Raw genomic sequence first — 19,031 nt, forward strand, 5'->3', positions numbered from 1 at the left:
CTATGAAATATTACCTGTTCTTTAAATATTTACAAAATAATGGTATAAATGTCAACACCAAAATAAAATACAGTTATGAAAAGTGTTCCAACAGTTACAAGTATTATAGATTATTTTATTTTTTAAAAAAGAAACAAAAAGTTGTGATATCTTTATTAGAAAAAAGTATAGAATATATCTATATATTTATCTCATGCCTATATGGCAAATATACAAAAGATAGGCACATATGTTACTACTTGCATCATTAAAATGTTGGTATAAAGTCATGTTTATGTCATTGTTTTGGCTGTCCACTGTATTTCAAACCATAGTTATTTTAATCAGGGTTACAGACTACACTTTCTGAAGTCTCAGAAGAAATGCTAGTACCAGATTCCTCTTCAGAAAGTAAGTCAATTATAAATTTTATGTTTCTTTTTCTTCAACATACATCCACAATAAAAATATAGTCATACATGAATATTTTTTGTCTCAACACTTCTATGGTTCATTTATTGTTAGCTTTATTGCTTCAGGGTCTAACCCTTTGCTATTTATCTATTTATCTTTGCTAGTTATCTAACCCTTTGCTATTTATGGTGAAAGCTCCCACAAGTGCATAAAGAATGGGGAAATCTTTATATTGCTGGAGTCTGTGAGACAAACCCTTATCTCACATGAGTCCTGTTCTCCAGGACTTGCATATAAGAGAAGGCAGAACAATAATCTGTCATCACAATGCCTCTTCTTTCATTTTTATATTACCATGGCATTTGGCATTTCTAGGCCAAAAAAAAAAGGATCCATATCTGTTGTTTTATAATCCTTCCACCTTTCTAAATATAATACTTTTAATTAATGTTGTGTCATTATACAGATTTTTATAAATGAGCAATAACAATGCAATAACGAATGTTTGCATCAAGTTTTATTATACCCTTCAAGGTTCCAAAAGAAAGTATAACTTATTTTGTTTTTGTAGTCTTTTTTTTTTCCCCTTCTAGACAAGTCACAGATTTGGCAGCCCACTTCTTTCTCAAATTTTCTCATATTTTAATTGCTGTGTGGAGTGGAGTGAAATGAGATGGGGTGGAGTAAGGTGCGTGGGGAGAGGAGATGAGGGGAAGGGAGGAGAGAGGGGGAGAGGAGGGGAGGAGAGGAGAGCCATTGTATACATGTGAAATTATATTAAGAACTGTCATGGTCCAGTTGGAGTATATAGTATAATTATATAGTAGGTTTGCTGAACATTTGCTTGTGTTGGTTCAAACTTTCTTGGAGGCCAATCACTACATATCATAATTTAATTCAGTGGACAACGGAGACAAAGCTACTAAACAATCTCCTCCTCTTTCTAGCTGTATTTTTGAAAGGATCTTAATCAACCTTTATTAGAAACTGATAATGGGCATCTTTTCTCATCCTGCATGTGCAAAATGTTACATATATGGATTGGATTGGATAAGAACCATATACTATAGATTTCAAATCCAATTAAGCATAGTGGATTAGCTGTATCAAGAAGTAGAAAAAATAGTTTTATATAATTTCAAACCGTGTTCTCCTGGTAGAATCAAACTAACCAAACATTGAATAAGGAATTTAAAGACAAATTGTCTTCTACAGAATACTTGCATTCTACTAAAACCCTGCAAAGTGATACTACCACAAAGTTATTCAGTGACTCCACATTACTGCAAAGTAAGTGATGTACACTTTCTAAATTTTTGGTGTGGAAAGTAGAAACATAATACATTTCAATAATTGTGACTGACTTATCAAGGATTTTATTTTTAAAAAAATCAGCTTTATATACTTTCATATGTACTTTCACCACGTTAAGAGCTGCCATGGTGCAGTGTTTAGAATGCAGTACTGCAGGCTAATTCTGATAACTGCCAGCAGTTTGATTCTCACCGGTTCAAGGTTGACTCAGCCTTCCATCCTTCCAAGGTCGGTAAAATCCAGATTGTTGGGGGCAATAGGCTGGCTATGTAAACTTTGTAGAGAAGGCCATAAAGCACTGTGAAGGGTTATATAAGTTGAAGTGGTATTACTATTGCTATATGTGAGAGTTATTAAGAGAGCCTTTCTGAATATTGTGAAGTTGGCTCTTGTGTTTTCTTTATAGTGCTGAATATGAAGTCTGCATTTTGGTTTTACTTCTCCTAGTGGCAATAGTCAAAAAAACATTGAATAGTCATGTTGAACAGGGAATTTATGGGCAATTTGTCTTCTACAGAAATCTTGCATTCTACCAAAACTCTGCAAAGTACTACCACTATTATGTTCCTCCATGATTCCACAGTACCACAAAGTAAGTTATAATACTTCCTAAATTAGTTGTATTTAGTGTGGGGAAGGTAGTGCCATATTTCTTTCAAATCAAAGGAATAATAATAATACCTTAGAACATGCAGAAGTATAAATATCATTTTATATAATTTCATATTATTCAGTAGTTATTACTATCAGGGAAATCTTTCCAGAAAATAGGAAATGATAGATTTGTTCCTTTATTATTCAATTTATAATGTGAAATTTGTATTATCCAAATGAAGTCTACATTTTCGTTTTACCTCTGCTGGTAGCATCTAGCTAACAAAGCACTGAATCATCACATTGTCAAGGAATTTAAAGACAATATGTCTTCTACAGAATCCTTGCATTCTATGCAACCCTGGCAAAATGATGCTATTACTATGATGTCCGGTGAGACCACGGTACCTCAAAGTGACTCCACAATACCACAAAGTAAGTTAACTTTTATGTACATAAAAAAGTAGAAATATCCACTTTACATAGGAAAGTTATTCTCATTAAGAAAACCTTTCCAAATAATATGGAGTGTTAGATGTATTTCTTTACAGGTTCCCTTTATAGTATTTCCTGAAAATGAAGGGTCCACTTTTTTTGAGATCAACCAAGTATTGATCTATTGATTGCAATAGAAACTGGCTGTTACCCAAGGCTAACATTATGGGTTAGGAGAGCATGACTGACCCAAAATTATCCAGCTGGTTTTCATGACAAAGGCAGGACTAGAACTCCTGGTCTTCTGGTTTCTAGCCAAGTACCTTAATCACTAGGCCAACTGGCTATGATATTGTACTTACAGTTCCCACTCAATGGATTCTTTAGCATCCATAATAAAACATATGTATCAATTTGGTTAAATATCAGGAGAATGGTCTTCAAGGGAATTTACTTGGAATGCAATTTACTTAAACAGAAAAGCAATGTTTGCAATAAATAACAGGGATCAATATCACTGTTAAACTCATGGACTGCCTATGCCTGATCTCACATTATCAAAGCAATTTGTTTGTTTCTTAAATTAATATAGTTTTTGAACCTGGATTACATATTCGGCTGTCTGATATGCTACATAGCATGAAAGAATGTAATGCTAATGCTAAATTACTCATTGGAGTCTAGAAATTCCATAAATATATTTGACTGGATAGCAACAAAAGTATCCAAAGTATAATCGAAGAACAAAGTTAGATTAAAGAAAGTTGGTTCTTGATATTCATCATCAACAACAAGAATAGTAATAATGATAGTTATCACTCCTTGGTTCATCACAGCATCAAGGAAGCCAAGAGACAAAACTTTTCTTCCCAGTGCTAAATCTTCACCGACCATGGCATAAAGCTATATTTCCTTAGATAATCTGATTTTTATTGCTGCTAAGAATAGTTCTTATTGAGAAACGTATAAGCAGTGACCTGAGGTTTCATGCCTGCTGCCCACAATTACAATCCTCTTAATGTGATCATTTCCCATGTCTAACATCCTTAAAGGGCTGCTGCTTGTTTATGCTGGAGAGGCTTACTTGATTTATAAGCTGTGAAAAGGTATTCCTTCTGGCAAGTCATTCTGTTTTCACATGTATAACGCACACACAAATAGAATCAAACAAAATAATATTGATTACTCATTTTCAAACTGATTTTGACATATATTTCTGAATCTTAAACTTGTAAGATGTAGCTCAAGGTTCTTGTATGAATTTCTGGTAGGAATCCTACTTTTACCACAGCACTGTCCATCTTGTATTAGAGTAAAAAAAAATTACATTAGTACCACTACCTCCTGGAGCAAAAGTCAGAAGTTCCATGTTTAGATGATAAATAATTATTTCACTGATAGTGTAAGTTGTATGCTTCTTATCCTCTGTAAGCCCTGGATCAAGAAAGCAAAAGACACATGAGAGTTCAGAATAAAAATAAAATATATTTCAGTACAGAAAAAAGATTTTGTTTTTAACAAAAACTAAGACATTTAATTTATTCTAGCAAAATGTATATACTTCCAAATTATTACAGTACTGTGTATCTGCTGAAAAGCTACCATCATAGATGAAGGTTTTAATGAAAATACCATGGGTTAACATGTAGAATATCTGAGTCAGATTCTATGTCTGGCATTTCCTAATAACAAAAGAAAAATTCCTGCTGAAATGCTGAAAAACTAATGTCCATTGAAGGCTCACAGGTTTTGAATTTTATGGGAATCAAATTGGATAAGGTTAGTTAGATGATATAAAAGACTTCTCAATAGTGATACATCTGTGATGATGTTTTATATATGCAACTGATGATGTGAAATTGCAGACACCAATTAACAATTATGCAGTTCTTAACTAGCTCTTAAATACAGCTACTAGACCTGGGTGAAATCCAGACAACCTTTAGATCAGGGGTCTCCAACCTTGTCAATATAAGACTTGTGGACTTCAACTCTTTAAGACCTGTTGAAGTCCACAGGTCTTAAAGTTGCCAAGGTCGGAGACCTCTGCTTTAGATCACACTAAAAAGGTAGACTCTTCTGTGTCTCTTTGCTGCCATCTAATGATCACAGGATTTTTTACAGCCCAGATCTAATAAAGTATTACAACCCAGGTATTGTTTTTTTTTTCTTTGATTCCCACATTTGTGCTTGAGCAGGGGTTACCTTAATTTATTTTCTGTCATCTTTAAGTAAAGTCTAAGGGGTAAATATCCTTTCTAATAAATATTACTCTGTTTAAATTGTCATGATCTAATGGAATTATCTTGACAAAGGGCTGAAGAATTCCAGGGTAACAACCCACCAAAATGCTGCCACTGTTACTCATTTCCAGGATAACTCCATACCATCACAACGTAAGTGGATGATGTGAAAGTATTAACATGATTTTTGCATAACTATAAATTAGGATATATTGTCTACATTTTAATTATATGTAAAATTAGGTTTCTTAAGTCAGGATAGATAATTTGGAATTCCTAATGAGAGAGAAAGGGAGAAAGGGAGAGAGAGAGAAAGGAGGGAGAGAGAGAGAAAGGGAGGGAGGGAGAATCAGATTGGATCTGTGGAAAGTCATGCAAGCTATTTTGTGAATGATAAATAACATATTGAGATACACAAATTCCACAGTGCTTCTATACCTAATCCAATCCATCTTGCTTGACTTGGGAAGGTTAAGTAGAATTGGTTCTGGAAAAGAGACCATAAAACCAATTTCTTCAAGAAATGTTGCAAACCCCTTAGGGATTACTGCCAAGCAAACAACACAGACCTACCTATGAAATTACCTAAGGTATGACTTGAAGAAGAGTTTGCCTTCCACTTTTACCTGTATAGCTGCCTTTTCATATTTCCAATGAAAATACCAAGAAATAGAGGATACATGGATGTGAGTCCTCTCTTCAGCCTTCTCCACAGAAAGAACAAAGACCTCCTAACTAAAACGTAAGAATTGAAATAAAGAATAACTGAGCATCTAGTTCAATACAAAAACAACCAAATAACATTGCCTGAATTGAAGCTTATTCCAAAGAAACTGCTAGCACAGATATTAAAAGATGCCAATGCTGTAATATTAGATATAAGCATCAGCAAGAAAGAAACCCCCCCCCTCTCTGTGTGTGTGTGTGTGTGTGTGTGTGTTTGTGTGTGTGTGTGTAAAATGAGCCAAAATGGAATGGAATTTGAAGTGGACAAATGTGTCACCCTATCAAACTGGGGAAGGGGATAATGAAAATTGAAGGAATCAAGATCCTTATGGAAATAACATCAAGAGTCTTAATGAAAATGATTGCTATAAATATGTGGATATATTTAAGATGACAACATCAAGTACACAGAAGTAAAAAAGGAAGAATCAGAAGTAAATATATCATGAGAATTAACAAGATCTTAAAGCCCAAACTTGATGGAGGAAATACCATCAAGGCAATTAAAATATGGGCAATTTCAGTCATTAGATACACAGCTGGAAGAGTGGACTGGACTAAAGCAGAATTAAAAGATCTGAATAGGAAGACCAGAAAAATAATGACAATGAATTGAATCATGCCGGTCATCCATACAGTGATGTTGACAGACTCTGCTTGCCAAGAAAAATAATTGGATGTGGAATATTGCAATAAAATAGAAAACTAACATGCTCTGGGACTTTAGAATTCAAATAGGCAAGTACCTGCTACATAATAAACCTCAGACTAAGCAACTGTCAATAAGAAAGACAAAATAATTTGGATAGTGGAATTGACACTACCTGGACGAAGTAAAATAGAAGAGAATGAACTGGCGAAATATCACAAATACAAAGATCTGCACATTGAAGTAGAATGGTTGTAGCATAAGAAAACAACACAATCAGCATTGATAAAATCATCATCAATCAATTGTAAAAGGCATCTTTATTTGGAACAGCTAACATCCTGCAACAGTATATGTAACAACAAATAACAAAACTGCCTACTCTAGGTCTTTAGGAAGGACTCAATAGGTGAATAAAAATGTCAAATTCAATCTAAGCATCTGACTGATTGTGTGAACAACTGTAATATATCCCATCTTCTACTATGGTTGGTTGCCTAGTCAGCCAGATGCATAGTAATCATTATTACTATTAGTAATACTGATAAACTGTCTAAAATCATAAAGAATGCAGGTTTGTCTATTTTAAGGAAACCTGTCCATCAGAAGAATGACTGAACTACCCACAATGAATAGGCCTACTAATTCATATACTGTAAACAATGCCCTTAATACTGGTAAGTTATTGCTTCAATTGTAAAGGAATCTCCATGAAAGGAGGAGCAGGACAAAAAGATTGCTACAGCTGGTTTTGGCAAGGTTGCTCTACAGGGAGGAGGCTGGGGGAAGGAAGATACTACGTATGAATCAATTTCCTCACAATTTCTATGTCATAATCAAGATAATAATAAAGACTGTATTTCTCGAATTTACTCAGTATGTGACATGTGCTACCAGGGGAAACATCACACTTGATCATGTGTATTCTAATGCAAAGCATGCATGTAAAGCAGTGTCCCTTCCACATCTGGGACTTTCAGATCATTTATCACTGTTCCTTACACCAGCATACAACCCCCTCAGAAGGAAAACTAAGCCTGAAATCAAACTCATCAAGATCTGGCCGGAGGGAGCACTTGATCAGCTGCAGGATTATTTCTCAAATACTAATTGGAATTTATTTGAACAAGAGGATTTGGAGGAATATACAAAAACTGTACTGTTTTACATCTTGACCTGTGTAGATATGGTTACTGTGAATAAGCGCATCTGTACTTTTCCAAACCAGAAGCCCTGGATGAACAAGGATGTGCAATTACTTCTCAAGACATGTGATATGGCATTCAGGTCTGAGGACAGGGTTTGGTATAACAAGGGAAGAGCGGAACTGAGGCGGGGCATCAAGGAGGCAAAAAAGGATTATAAAAGGAAGATTGAGGACTACTTCACAAATAATGATCCACGATGGGCTTGGCACGAATTAAACACATCACTAATTACAGGGGCAGCAGCCCCATATCGATCAATAAGGACGCATCACTGGCAGAAGAATTGAACTGCTTCTTTGCCCAATTTGAACTGAATAGGTCTGCCTCTACAAACCACTGGTACTCAACTGTTCACAGTACAAGAGTATGATGTGAAGCAGGTGCTTAGAGCAGTGAATGTGAAAAAGGCTGCTGGCCCTGATGGGATACCTGGGAAGGTACTCAAAGTACGTGCTGACCAGCTCGCAGTTGTGTTTACAAATAATTTTAACCTTTCTCTTACACAAGCCATTGTTCCATCTTGTCTCAAAACTTCCATTATTATTCCAGTTCCCAAAAAGCCCTTTCCTGATACTTTAAATGACTATAGACCAGTAGCTCTCACACCCATAATTATGAAGTGTTTTGAAAGACTGGTCTTAAAATATATACAGGATTGCCTCCCATCAAATCTTGACCCACACCAGTTTGCCTATCGGAATAACAGATCCACAGAGGATGCTATTGCCATGGCTCTCCACGTTGCACTGAAACATCTGGAGCATAGTGGGAGCTATGTAAGGATGCTTTTTGTTGATTACAGCTCAGCTTTTAATACCATCATTCCAGATATACTGATTAAGAAGTTGCTAGAAATGGGCCTCTCCTCTCACATCTGCTGTTGGATAAAGGACTTTCTTACTAACAGACCCCAAACTGTTAGGAGTGGCAGCTATTTTTCTTCCACTCTTGCTCTCAGCACTGGCTCTCCACAGGGCTGTGTGCTGAGCCCCCTTTTGTATTCACTCTACACCTACGACTGCACTCCCTCTTATCCCACTAACTCTATAATAAAATTGGCAGACGACACCACGTTGGTGGGACTCATATCAGGAAGAGACAGGACGGCCTATAGGTCAGAGGTTCTCAGACTGGTCTTGTGCAAGAGTCATAACCTCACCCTGAACATCAAAAAGACCAAAGAATTGATTATAGACTTCAGAAGATGCAAAGCAGAGCCTCTCCCACTATATATCAATGGAGTCTGTGTGGAAAGAGTTCATAGTTTTAAATTTCTAGGAACTCATATTTCCGACAACCTTACTTGGTCGGTCCACACTATGGCCACTGCAAAGAAGGCCCAACAGCGCCTGCACTTTCTGAGGCTGTTGAAAAAGAGTGGTCTGGGTGAGAAGTTGCTGGTTACTTTTTACTGTTCTACCATCTAGAGCATTTTGGCATACTGTGTAATGATGTGGTATGCTGGATGCTCTGTAGTGGATAAGAGATGCTCCAGAGAGTTATAAACACAGCACAAAAAATCTTTGGTTGCTCTCTTTCTTCTTTGGAAGAGATTGCGAAGACCAGACTTCTCTCTAGAGCACTAAAAATCTCCACAGACCATTCTCATCCTGAACATTCATATTTGGAACTGTTACCATCAGGGAGGCGTTATAAGTGTCTTAAAATGAGGACTAATAGACTGAGAAACAGTTTCTTTTCCAAGGCAATAATTGTCTTGAATCAAACAATGCGTATGTGATTTAGCCCTATGTATATAGTGGCATTTTTAAACTATCTAACTTACTATATGTTTTAGATAGGTTTTAGACTAGGTTTTTAATTATTATTTTAATTTTTAAATACTCTGTAGTGTGATTGTGATGTGGTGTTTGGGACACTGTGCTGGAGTAGCTTTCAAATTTCATTGTATTTGTAGAATGCAATGACAATAAAGGTATTTTATTCTATTCTAAGATTGAAAAGATTTATTTCATAGGAGCTCTAACATGTATCATCCTACCTGTACCTGCCATTAAAGAATGAAAAGCTGAAGATATGGTTGTCCATATTCTGAACAGAATTATTGAGATAATTTACGGTTGCCAGGGAAGCTGATGTGTTAATCCTTGTTAGGATCATTGCAAGATGTCCGGCTTTGTTTATATAGCAGTGTAGAGTTTAGACATCTTCATCCTTGGAAATCATTTTCACATCTAAGCCAAAGACTCGGTCTTTAAGAAGGGAGGAAAATAGATGGGCTGTGTTAGATCTGGAGGTGTGGGCGCAATAACGGAGACGAGGCATCTATAGTGACTCAACTCAACACTTTAATAGTGACTTCAGAACAGAACAACAACAAGGGCAGCAGCAGCTCTTTTATAGAGCTAGCTGCTGTCACAACAACCAATGAAATTGAAGTAACCGCTCTAAAAGCGTCCAATCGGTGACGGCCCGTTGTCAGCCAATCAGGTCAGCCAGAATCGGCCAATCACGATTCGCTTATCCGCGGGCCAATCAGAAGTGTAGGCTTACAAGCCTGCTGCTGAAGTAAGCTAGTATAGTTTTTGACGAATGAGTTTATTAGTTCGTAACAGGCTGTACTTCCAGAAATTATTTCAAAAGCTGCACAAACAAAATACAAGTAATCCTCATTTAGTGAATGCCTCATTTAGCAACCATTCACTATCATGGTTATGAAAAGGGTTAGGGTTAAGTGCTTTTTTGTTTCTAATTCATCTTGTGTCAATATCTGAGTCCTATTAGAGCCATGGTGGCACAGTGGTTAGAGTGCAGTACTGCAGGCTGCTTCTGCTGACTGCCGACTGCCTGCAATTTGGCAGTTCAAATCTCACCAGGCTCAAGGTTGACTCAGCCTTCCATCCTTCCGAGATGGGTAAAATGAAGACCCAAATTGTTGGGGGCAATATGCTGACTCTGTAAATTGCTTAGAGAGGGTATAAATCACTTAAAGCGGTATATAAGTCTAAGTGCTATTGTTGTTAAATTGCAAATGCCAATGTGTTAGAGTATAATTCTTACCCTTATAAATGCCATCCAATGCCACACAGCATTGCAAGACTACAAATAAAAGGTTTTTTTAAAATATCATGCCTCTTACCATTGAAGTAGCATAAGCCCCAATATATTATTGTAAGAGATATGAAGTGCAATAGGATAACAAATTGGAAAATAGATCATGTGTTATGTCAGTAAGCTGGACATTAAACTACCAGGATAAGGCATTAGTTTAAAACTCTTACAAATTTTTCCAACAAGTCAACCCAACAGATATATAGTTATATCCTGTTTTTATAACTGTAGGTATCATTTTTAAAGCTGTTGTGAACAAGACTGGTGGCAAAATATCCTTTCACTGCTGACAATGTGTGTGGTCTCCTTGGTTGTTAAAGACTGCAACCAGCACAAAGAGCACAAGATGGATTGCATGGCTTCCTGCCATCTCTTGCAACATTCAGGGCCTGCCGCTAAGATGGCTCCTGGATCCTGTCTAATGTTGACTCCATTATGAATAATTTGTCTCCATGTGATAGTTAAAAAAAAACCCCACTCATAATTTAGAGATGTAGAAAGAATAACTGTTCAAAGCTTGCTTATAGTTTTCGTTATAATAATGTTGGTACTGTACCCTTTTCCAGGTTCTACAATGGTTCCAAAACACAGTACATTTCCCTGGCCAGGAGTTGTGACATTTCTGCTTCTCTTCTGCACGTGCTTAATTATTTGTGTGATCAGAAAATGGTGTCAGCATCAAAGAAAAATGTAAGTACACTGTATGCCCCTCAAATTGCTACTTCATTTTGTGTATCATTGTGAAATTACTCCTATACAAAACAGCGAGATTAATTGCAAAAAGATTTCTTTATATTTAGAATGAAAGAAACCAGCAGGCTTTTTTGTATTTTTAGAAAAGTTATTAATAAGATACAACAAAGAGTTACTATGACAACAAAATATGGCAGTGATTGCCCACTAAAAATCCTACATACCTTATAGTTATTTAAATAAGTAAAAAACACACTGTAAGGTCCATATAATATTAATTATCAGCATGAGACTAAACTATTGAAATCTGGTTCATATTAAGTTATATATTCTCATGTTTGAAGAATGGCATATCTATAATATTTAAAAACTATGTATGTCAGGGCAACTGAATAAACCATTACTGTAATACTTTATTCTTGATTTACCTTGTGATTTCATTATCACAAATCAACCTGGTGGCTTTGATATGCATTGATTTGGTATTACTCAAAAGAACAAAAAGAAATGCAAGTATCTTAGCAATACTACTAATTTTAATAGTTCAGAAGTTGTGGGAGCATCATCACCTGAGACTTTCAATAAGAGATTGGACTGCCATTTTTTAAAAATGGTGTAGGGTCTCCTGCTTGGGGTTGGTGGGTTGGACTAGATGACCTAACAAGGTCCCTTCCAACTATGTTAATCTGTTAACCTTTAATTGAAAGGGTATATTAGGTCCCTGCTTCAATTGACAGGATGGACCTATTTTTATGCCTAATTATGTTTTCATGGTATTCATTTGCTTCTTAATTGTATCTAACTATTCTGATTGCTTATTGTGTATGTTTATTTGCTGCACATTTTAAACAGGATTATTTTCATTATAGTATAAACAAACCTCCATCTTTCAAGCCACCTCCTCCACCAGTTAAGTATTCCTCCATCCAAGTCTATAATGAAATTTACTCATCCAGTGATGAATTGGAAAATCTGAAATCGGCCTGAAAATCTATTATGATCCAGCATCAAATGGCGTGCTTCTACTGTATGGCTTTTATAATAAGTGGCAAGCGTGGTAGTGACGCACATTCCCATTTGGACCGCTTAATCTTGTATTTCTGCTAAAGTATATGACATTTAGTAGAGTCACAAACCCAGATTGCCTTTTGTAATTGGCACATAATGAAATCAAACATATGGCAAATGAGAGCTAGTGAGCCTTGGCAGAGGAACACTGAGTCTGTATTCAATATACAAATGTAATTCATTGTTTGAAAGACTATGGATGCATGAAAGACTATATGTATGATATCAATAATCTCAACTATGTTTCTTTACCATCTTATAGCTACATGTTTGCTAGAGTTGCGATGCTTGCAAGGGTTACCTGTTTTTCCAGATGGTGGCTTAAAATGAGAAAGCCGCATTACTGTATATGAATAGAAAGAATCAGAAGTGGTATTCAGCAGGTTCTGACCAGTTCTGGAGAACCCGTAGCAGAAATTTTGAGTAATTCAGAGAACTGGCAAATACCACCTCTGACTGGCCCTGCCCCCATCTATTCTCGGCCAAGTCCCAGCTGATTGGCTGGGTCTTCTTTGGTTGCCCTGCACAGGAGAATGGAGCTGGAAAGCAGGTTAGTGGGGTGGGGAGGGAATGGGATTTTGCAATATCCTTTCCTTGCCATGACCACCAAGCCATGCCCACCAAGCCACGACTACAGAACCAGTAATAAAAAATTTCAAATCCCACCACTGGAAAGAATCAATAATAAATTAGGCACACAAATGCAAAGATTCCATTAGGGAATTCATTTCCACTAGCTGTATGTACAACTGTGTGTACAAATAAATGGATTTGCAAAAAACTGAAAATGAAAGAACAAACTCCAATAGAAGAGAATATATGTATCTCCAAGTTGAAATGTGGCATCCTTGGTGCTCTTTTGAGTTTGACTGTTTGCTTGCAGATGTCTCATTACCCTATTCGATAACTTCATCAGTTCAAGTAGTCCTCAACTGACAACAATTCATTTAGTGACCATTCAAAGTTACAGCTGCACTGAAAAAAGTAACAGGACTATTTTTCACATTATCGTTACAGCATCCCCATAGTCATGTGATCAAAACTGATGATTTTATGACGGTTGCAGTGTTCCAGGTCATACTATCACCTTTTGCAACCTTCTGATAAGCAAAGTCAATGACGAAGCCAGGCTCACTTAACAACCACGTTGCTAACTTAACAGCTGCAGTGATTCATTTAAGAACTGTGGCAAGAAAGGTCATAAAATGAGGCAAAACTCACTTAACAACTGCTTTGCTTAGCAAGAGAAATTTTGGGCTCAGTTGTGGTCATAAGTTGAAGACTACTTGTATGTAATATCCCTGGTGGAGACTGACTCTGAGGGAGAGGAGGAACAGCCAACAGGGAGTGGAAGTGTGGCTCCGGAGGTTGTGGAGGAGGCTGGGAAAGGGCAGAGGCCGGCTGGGCAGTCAGAGGGCCATCCCCCTCTCCATCCTAGGGCACATAGCGATGAGAGGATAAGGGAGAGATGTGGTCTACGGGGGAAGAGAGGGCATTGATCCTCTTCAGGGGCTGCAGCTGTGACAACTGGATAAGAGGACAGACATGCATATGGGCGAGTGCTGGAAACAAAGCATGGAAATATGTCTAGTTTATTGTTCCTCTCTGAGTTTGGCGTCCTTCCCAGTGTGTGTTCTGATATCTGTGGACATCTTCAAGCCCTTATCTTGCCTAGTTTGTTTTTTACTCTTTATAATTTAAACAGCATTTCCTCCTTCTTGTAACTGCTTGCGTGGGAGTTTTTTGTCTCCTGTCAAGGATGTTTGGAAGCAATGTGAAGGAATAAAAGGGGCTTCATCTGTTTTTTGTGATTGTGTTTATTTTGTGTACCACCCTGGGTCATCACATTGTAATAATGAGTGTGAGCTTTGCTTCCTCTTTATATGCAGTAGCTTGCCCTGTCAGTGTTGGTGGGATTGTTTTTCCTTTGCTAGTTCCTTAATCAGCTTTTTGTTTTCTGCTTGGTTGTTTCCCTGGTGTTAATCCCTGCTTATCTGGGTATTGGCTGCTGGAGTTGATGTATTCTGGTCTTTTTGTTTACTCTGTTGATGGCTGATCTGTCTGAATGTCAAACTTCTTGGAGTTCTCTAACATTTTTGGATTTAGCTTGATCTAGAATACTTGAAGTTTTACAGTTGAGAACTTGGTTGAATCTGTCCATATGTTGTGAGGTTAAGCAGTTTTCACTGTGTCTTCTGACTGCTAGTTGGTGTTCATGGATGGGCTCTGGCAGTTTTCTGCTTATTTGTCCTACATAATATTGTAGGACTTACATAGTAGGTTGTAGGTGATTCTTGGTTTTTTTTCCCCCTTCAGCTACTGGGTCTTTTGGTTTACTTATTTTGTTATGGTCTGTTGCACAATCAGCCAGATGTTTAGACTGAATTTGGCATTTTTATCCACCTATCAAGTTCCTTCCAAGAATAAACAGGTATTGTTTGTTATATTAAAAATAACACTGCAGTATGTAAGCTGTCCCAAGGAAAGCTGCCTTTTGAAACTGTTGATAATTTTGTCAGTGCTAATGGTGTTCAGGAGGTGCTGCAATTGTTTTGTGATTGCACCGAAGACATCTATTACTATTGGTACTACCTTTGTTTCTTTTGCCACAATCATTCTATTTCTATGTGCAGGTTTTTGTATGATGTTATCTTCTCCAGTTCTTTCTCCTCTATTCTGCTGTCTCTGGGTTTTGCCATGCAAATTGTCCAGGCTCTTTTTTTTATTTTTTGCTTCTCAGTTTTGTATGCTTTTCTTCTTAAAGTTTGGTCTTGTGCAGCAAGAGTTAATCCCTCTGTTTTTTTTTCTATAACTTAATCAATTTGTCTATTTTATTATCCTATTGGTTCTTGTTTGTGCTATCTGCTTTGCCTCATGTTTTTTTTTTTTAGGCATTAGCCATGTAATATTTGTCTTGCCATGTTTCTTTTCTGTTCTTTTTGGTCCTTCCTGCAGTCCATCCATATATCATCTACCTGCCTGTTTGGGGCAACACTGGCCTTTTGGAGGGCTTTACAATATTTGTATACTACAGTAATGATATGTGGTCATAATTTTGGGAGGGCATAGTTTCTGTTTGGTAGTATTATCTTTTTCATAGCTTGGGTTGGCTGTGTTGTAGACAGATCAGTGGTTGGGCACTTAAGTTGGGCATCTACTTAGTTAAAAGATGTTGTATAGGCAGTGTGTTTCCTCTTTCTGGTGTTCTGGGTTGCTGCAATGTGTTTGTGTTCATCTGAATAATGTTCTTACATAGCTCTCTTATGGGAAGTTGAGTTGTTATTTTGGTAATGGAGCACTTGGCTACCTACTGTGGTTTGTTTTTCAATAGGCTTGCATTTCTAATTTGCTATTGTATGTAAGCAGGAAGCAAACTGCACACACACACTTGTTCTAAGGTTGTTACTTAGTTGAGTAGTGAAACATCGGCAAACAAACCACCAAACTCAAAGAGCACTAAGACCTCCCCAATTAAAACTGTTCATAATTTCTCAAGTCAAAGCATTTTTTTTTAGAAAATGCATACTTTCCATATCTTGACTAAACATTGTTCAGGAGAGTATATTTCAGTTGTGGAGAAAAAAATTGCAGGCACTGATTACTCTGCGGACTAGATAAATGTTTATTTTTTAATGCTTAACTGATGAAACTCTGTTAAACAGATTCATTTCTTTCTAAACCTAAAGCCTAATTTATGTTCAAAATGTTGCTATTATATTGCTCTGTTTATGGCTGCTGTGATGCTGTATTATACCCCTCTCCAACCCATTACTGAGACAATCTTAAATTCACATAAATCTCTAGAAAAAGATGCTAATTCTGGAAAGGTAGAAGGAAAGAGAAGAAGAAGGCAACCACCAGCAAAGCAGATCAATTCATTTTCTGTAGCAATGTTGGAAGACCTCAAAGTTAGAGATATATCATTATATATCATTATTGGTGGGGAGGAATCTATCTAAATGGCTGCTAGGAGTCCAAAAGCCCAGTTTTTAAATTGTATTTTCTCTCTTATTTCATCACTGTCCAAGGGCAGACTCAAGATGCATAAAATCTATTTGGCCTTGTGATCTATTATCTTGGGATGAAGTCAGTGGGCTGGAAATGACTAGCAACAGTTGCAGTGAAGGTAGGAGAGAGAGCAACAGTAGCAGTAACAAATTCTAGACCCACATAATGTTCTGCCAACTCAAAGATGAGTGGATAAAAAAAGCTATGCAACCATCTTGAATCTGAAAGGGAAAGAGGATTGTGAGTACACATGATATATATGTTGCATTTGTTTTAAATCTAAGACATCTTTCTGTGAGAACACGTGTCTTCTGCTACATTTTCCTTGCATAGCCTTAGAAGACAGTACTGACTCCTCAATAGGGAAAGCCTCAAAATTAGGTTTAAATATTTGATCGTTAATTAAGTTTCTTTCAACATTCTTAGGCCAAGCATGTTAAGTTCATAAATGTGGCTTAAATGTCCCTGATTTTAGTGGGCCTGGCCTATGTATGACTCACAATGAAACCAATTCTTATTCCCTTCTAAGATGACTAAAAGGGGAAACTAGCGGACTTCCCCACATGTCAAGGACCCCACTTTTAGGAAAGAGATCTGTATAAGCTCACAGAGTGCCCAATTGTGTCCTGAATGGGATGAAGGTTACCCACCCAATAACAACTCAACATATTCGATATAGTCACTTTTGCAGGAGGGGGGGAGTATTCTCTATGCTGGGCAGCATTGGCAAATGATAGAATCACAATTATCGCACCACAAAAAAGAAGATGGGAATTAGGGTTAAGAATATCACTCCCCTCCATTCAACTTTATTCTAAATTCAGGTCTCTGGTGCACAAGGATGTTCTCTCCAAAATGGAGAGAGACAGTGACAAACAACTAAATGCTCTAATAGCAGAACATGAAGGATATTACCATTTCATTGTTACCAAATCCTATTTTAATCCCTGATTCATGTTCTAGTTATGATTTTTATGAGCATTGGGCAATGTTTTTTTTCTTTCAGTGTTCACATATAATTCAAATTAGTATTGCATATCCTAAACGGCATTTAGGGATTGATTTGACAATTTATTATTTTTTTATATATGTGTAACTGTTATGTCATAGTCACTTAATTTATATATACGTACATACACATTTACACATAAACTGAAGTATATATATTTGGAGCATGGATGGAAAAACTAATAAATTATGATGTTGATGTATGTGTAATAGTGCCTAATCACCACAAGGTGGCTCTATAGTTCAATATTTTATCTTGTTTCAGGCATAATAAAAATAACATCTTTCAAAGATTTCTGGTGATTTTTATCTACGATCTATATAGTTTTCTTGGTAGCAATTTGGAAGTGATTTGCCGTTGTGATCTGCAATTTTCCCCCAGCTTCATGCTCAACATGAAACTCTATAGTTTATTGTAGCATATCTTGAAGATACCCAAACTAAGTATAGAACCAGGCCTAGTCTCAGAAATAGTCAACCACATGTTTTATGATAAGAACTCAGACTAATAGTAGTCACTAGTTTGCTAATCCAGTAAAGTGAAAAATGAATATGTGAGGCTAAAAAGAGATAACCATACAGACAAAATAAACTGAAAATAGTATTTATCAGGGGGGTTTTCAAGAGATTTGCGGGTGTTTTCAGATCGATGGTTTGAACAAAAAGTGTGCAATAGCTATTCTGTCTTTCTTAGCAGACTTTAGTAGAAGGAAAAAAGATGGGAAAAGCTGTAGGAGAACACAGGGCATTTACAAGTAAGAAATAGTATTTTCTGGTCACTGTTAAACTTTGTGAATTAACGAGACAGAGCAATGGTGTAATAAAAACTTCCTTGGAAAGCACTTTGTATGATATAGAGCAATTTTTCCCAATGTGGTGTCTCTGGGATTTGGGGAGATGGGCCAAGAGATCAGAAAGACACAAGCTTGAAGAAAAATAATTGGACTAAAGAATCTGCCTGTTACCATTCTGTGTATTCTGCAAGAACCATTAGACTCTTGAAAAGTTCATCTTTCATCCATTCAGGTCTCTCAGCTTAAGTTCAACCGACAAGATGCTTTAGGTGTCACTAGTGTGCCATTTCAACAAGTAAAATGATCTCCCAATCTTTACAAAATTAAATTGGAAAAAGTATTTGGATGCTTGTGCAAAGTTGTTGAGGAGGATATCAAAAAAATTGTTGCTGTCATCCTAACTTTCATTTTCCCAGAAGCAAGTAATTGGCTACTATGAGAAACAGGATACTGATAAACTCTTGACTTGATCCAACCAGCAACATCCTGTTGATGTATTTGAGCCATGAAGTTCTATCCAGTATGATTAACCAGGCATAATTTCATGGCACAAATATATAATCTGGACATTGCTGGTTGGTTCAGATCAACAGCTTTTTTTTATCAGTATGCTGTTTCATTTGAATTTAAGATAAAAAAAATAATTCAAAAGTAAAACATAAATGCCAAACAATTGAAATAGATAAATCCATAAAATCATCTGTGAAATGAGCAAACAGCAGCTATTGAAACACCTCTACTTTTGGTTGAATGTTCCACATAAAGGCCTGTTTTCCTGTTATTTTATATATCGTTACCTAGATTTTTCTGTATTTTAGTTTTTATT

General features: G+C 36.6%; 1 protein-coding gene across 1 annotated transcript in view; it reads left to right on the plus strand.

The window, feature by feature from the left end:
* The window catches only part of CD96 (CD96 molecule), a 42,962-nt gene extending 25,276 nt beyond the window's left edge, over nt 1-17,686 (plus strand). Inside the window, exons 9-15 of the mRNA XM_087966540.1 lie at nt 328-390; nt 1,609-1,683; nt 2,225-2,299; nt 2,641-2,736; nt 5,052-5,132; nt 11,201-11,324; nt 12,197-17,686. Of these exons, the coding sequence (XP_087822666.1) occupies nt 328-390; nt 1,609-1,683; nt 2,225-2,299; nt 2,641-2,736; nt 5,052-5,132; nt 11,201-11,324; nt 12,197-12,314 (632 nt within the window). The 3' untranslated portion in view covers nt 12,315-17,686. The remainder of the gene's footprint in view (nt 1-327; nt 391-1,608; nt 1,684-2,224; nt 2,300-2,640; nt 2,737-5,051; nt 5,133-11,200; nt 11,325-12,196) is intronic.
* The last annotated feature ends 1,345 nt before the right edge of the window (nt 17,687-19,031 follow it).

Source organism: Notechis scutatus, chromosome 5, assembly GCF_049901735.1.
Source record: "Notechis scutatus isolate UNSWTSFEM ecotype Mainland chromosome 5, rNotScu1.2, whole genome shotgun sequence".
NCBI lineage: Eukaryota > Metazoa > Chordata > Lepidosauria > Squamata > Elapidae > Notechis > Notechis scutatus.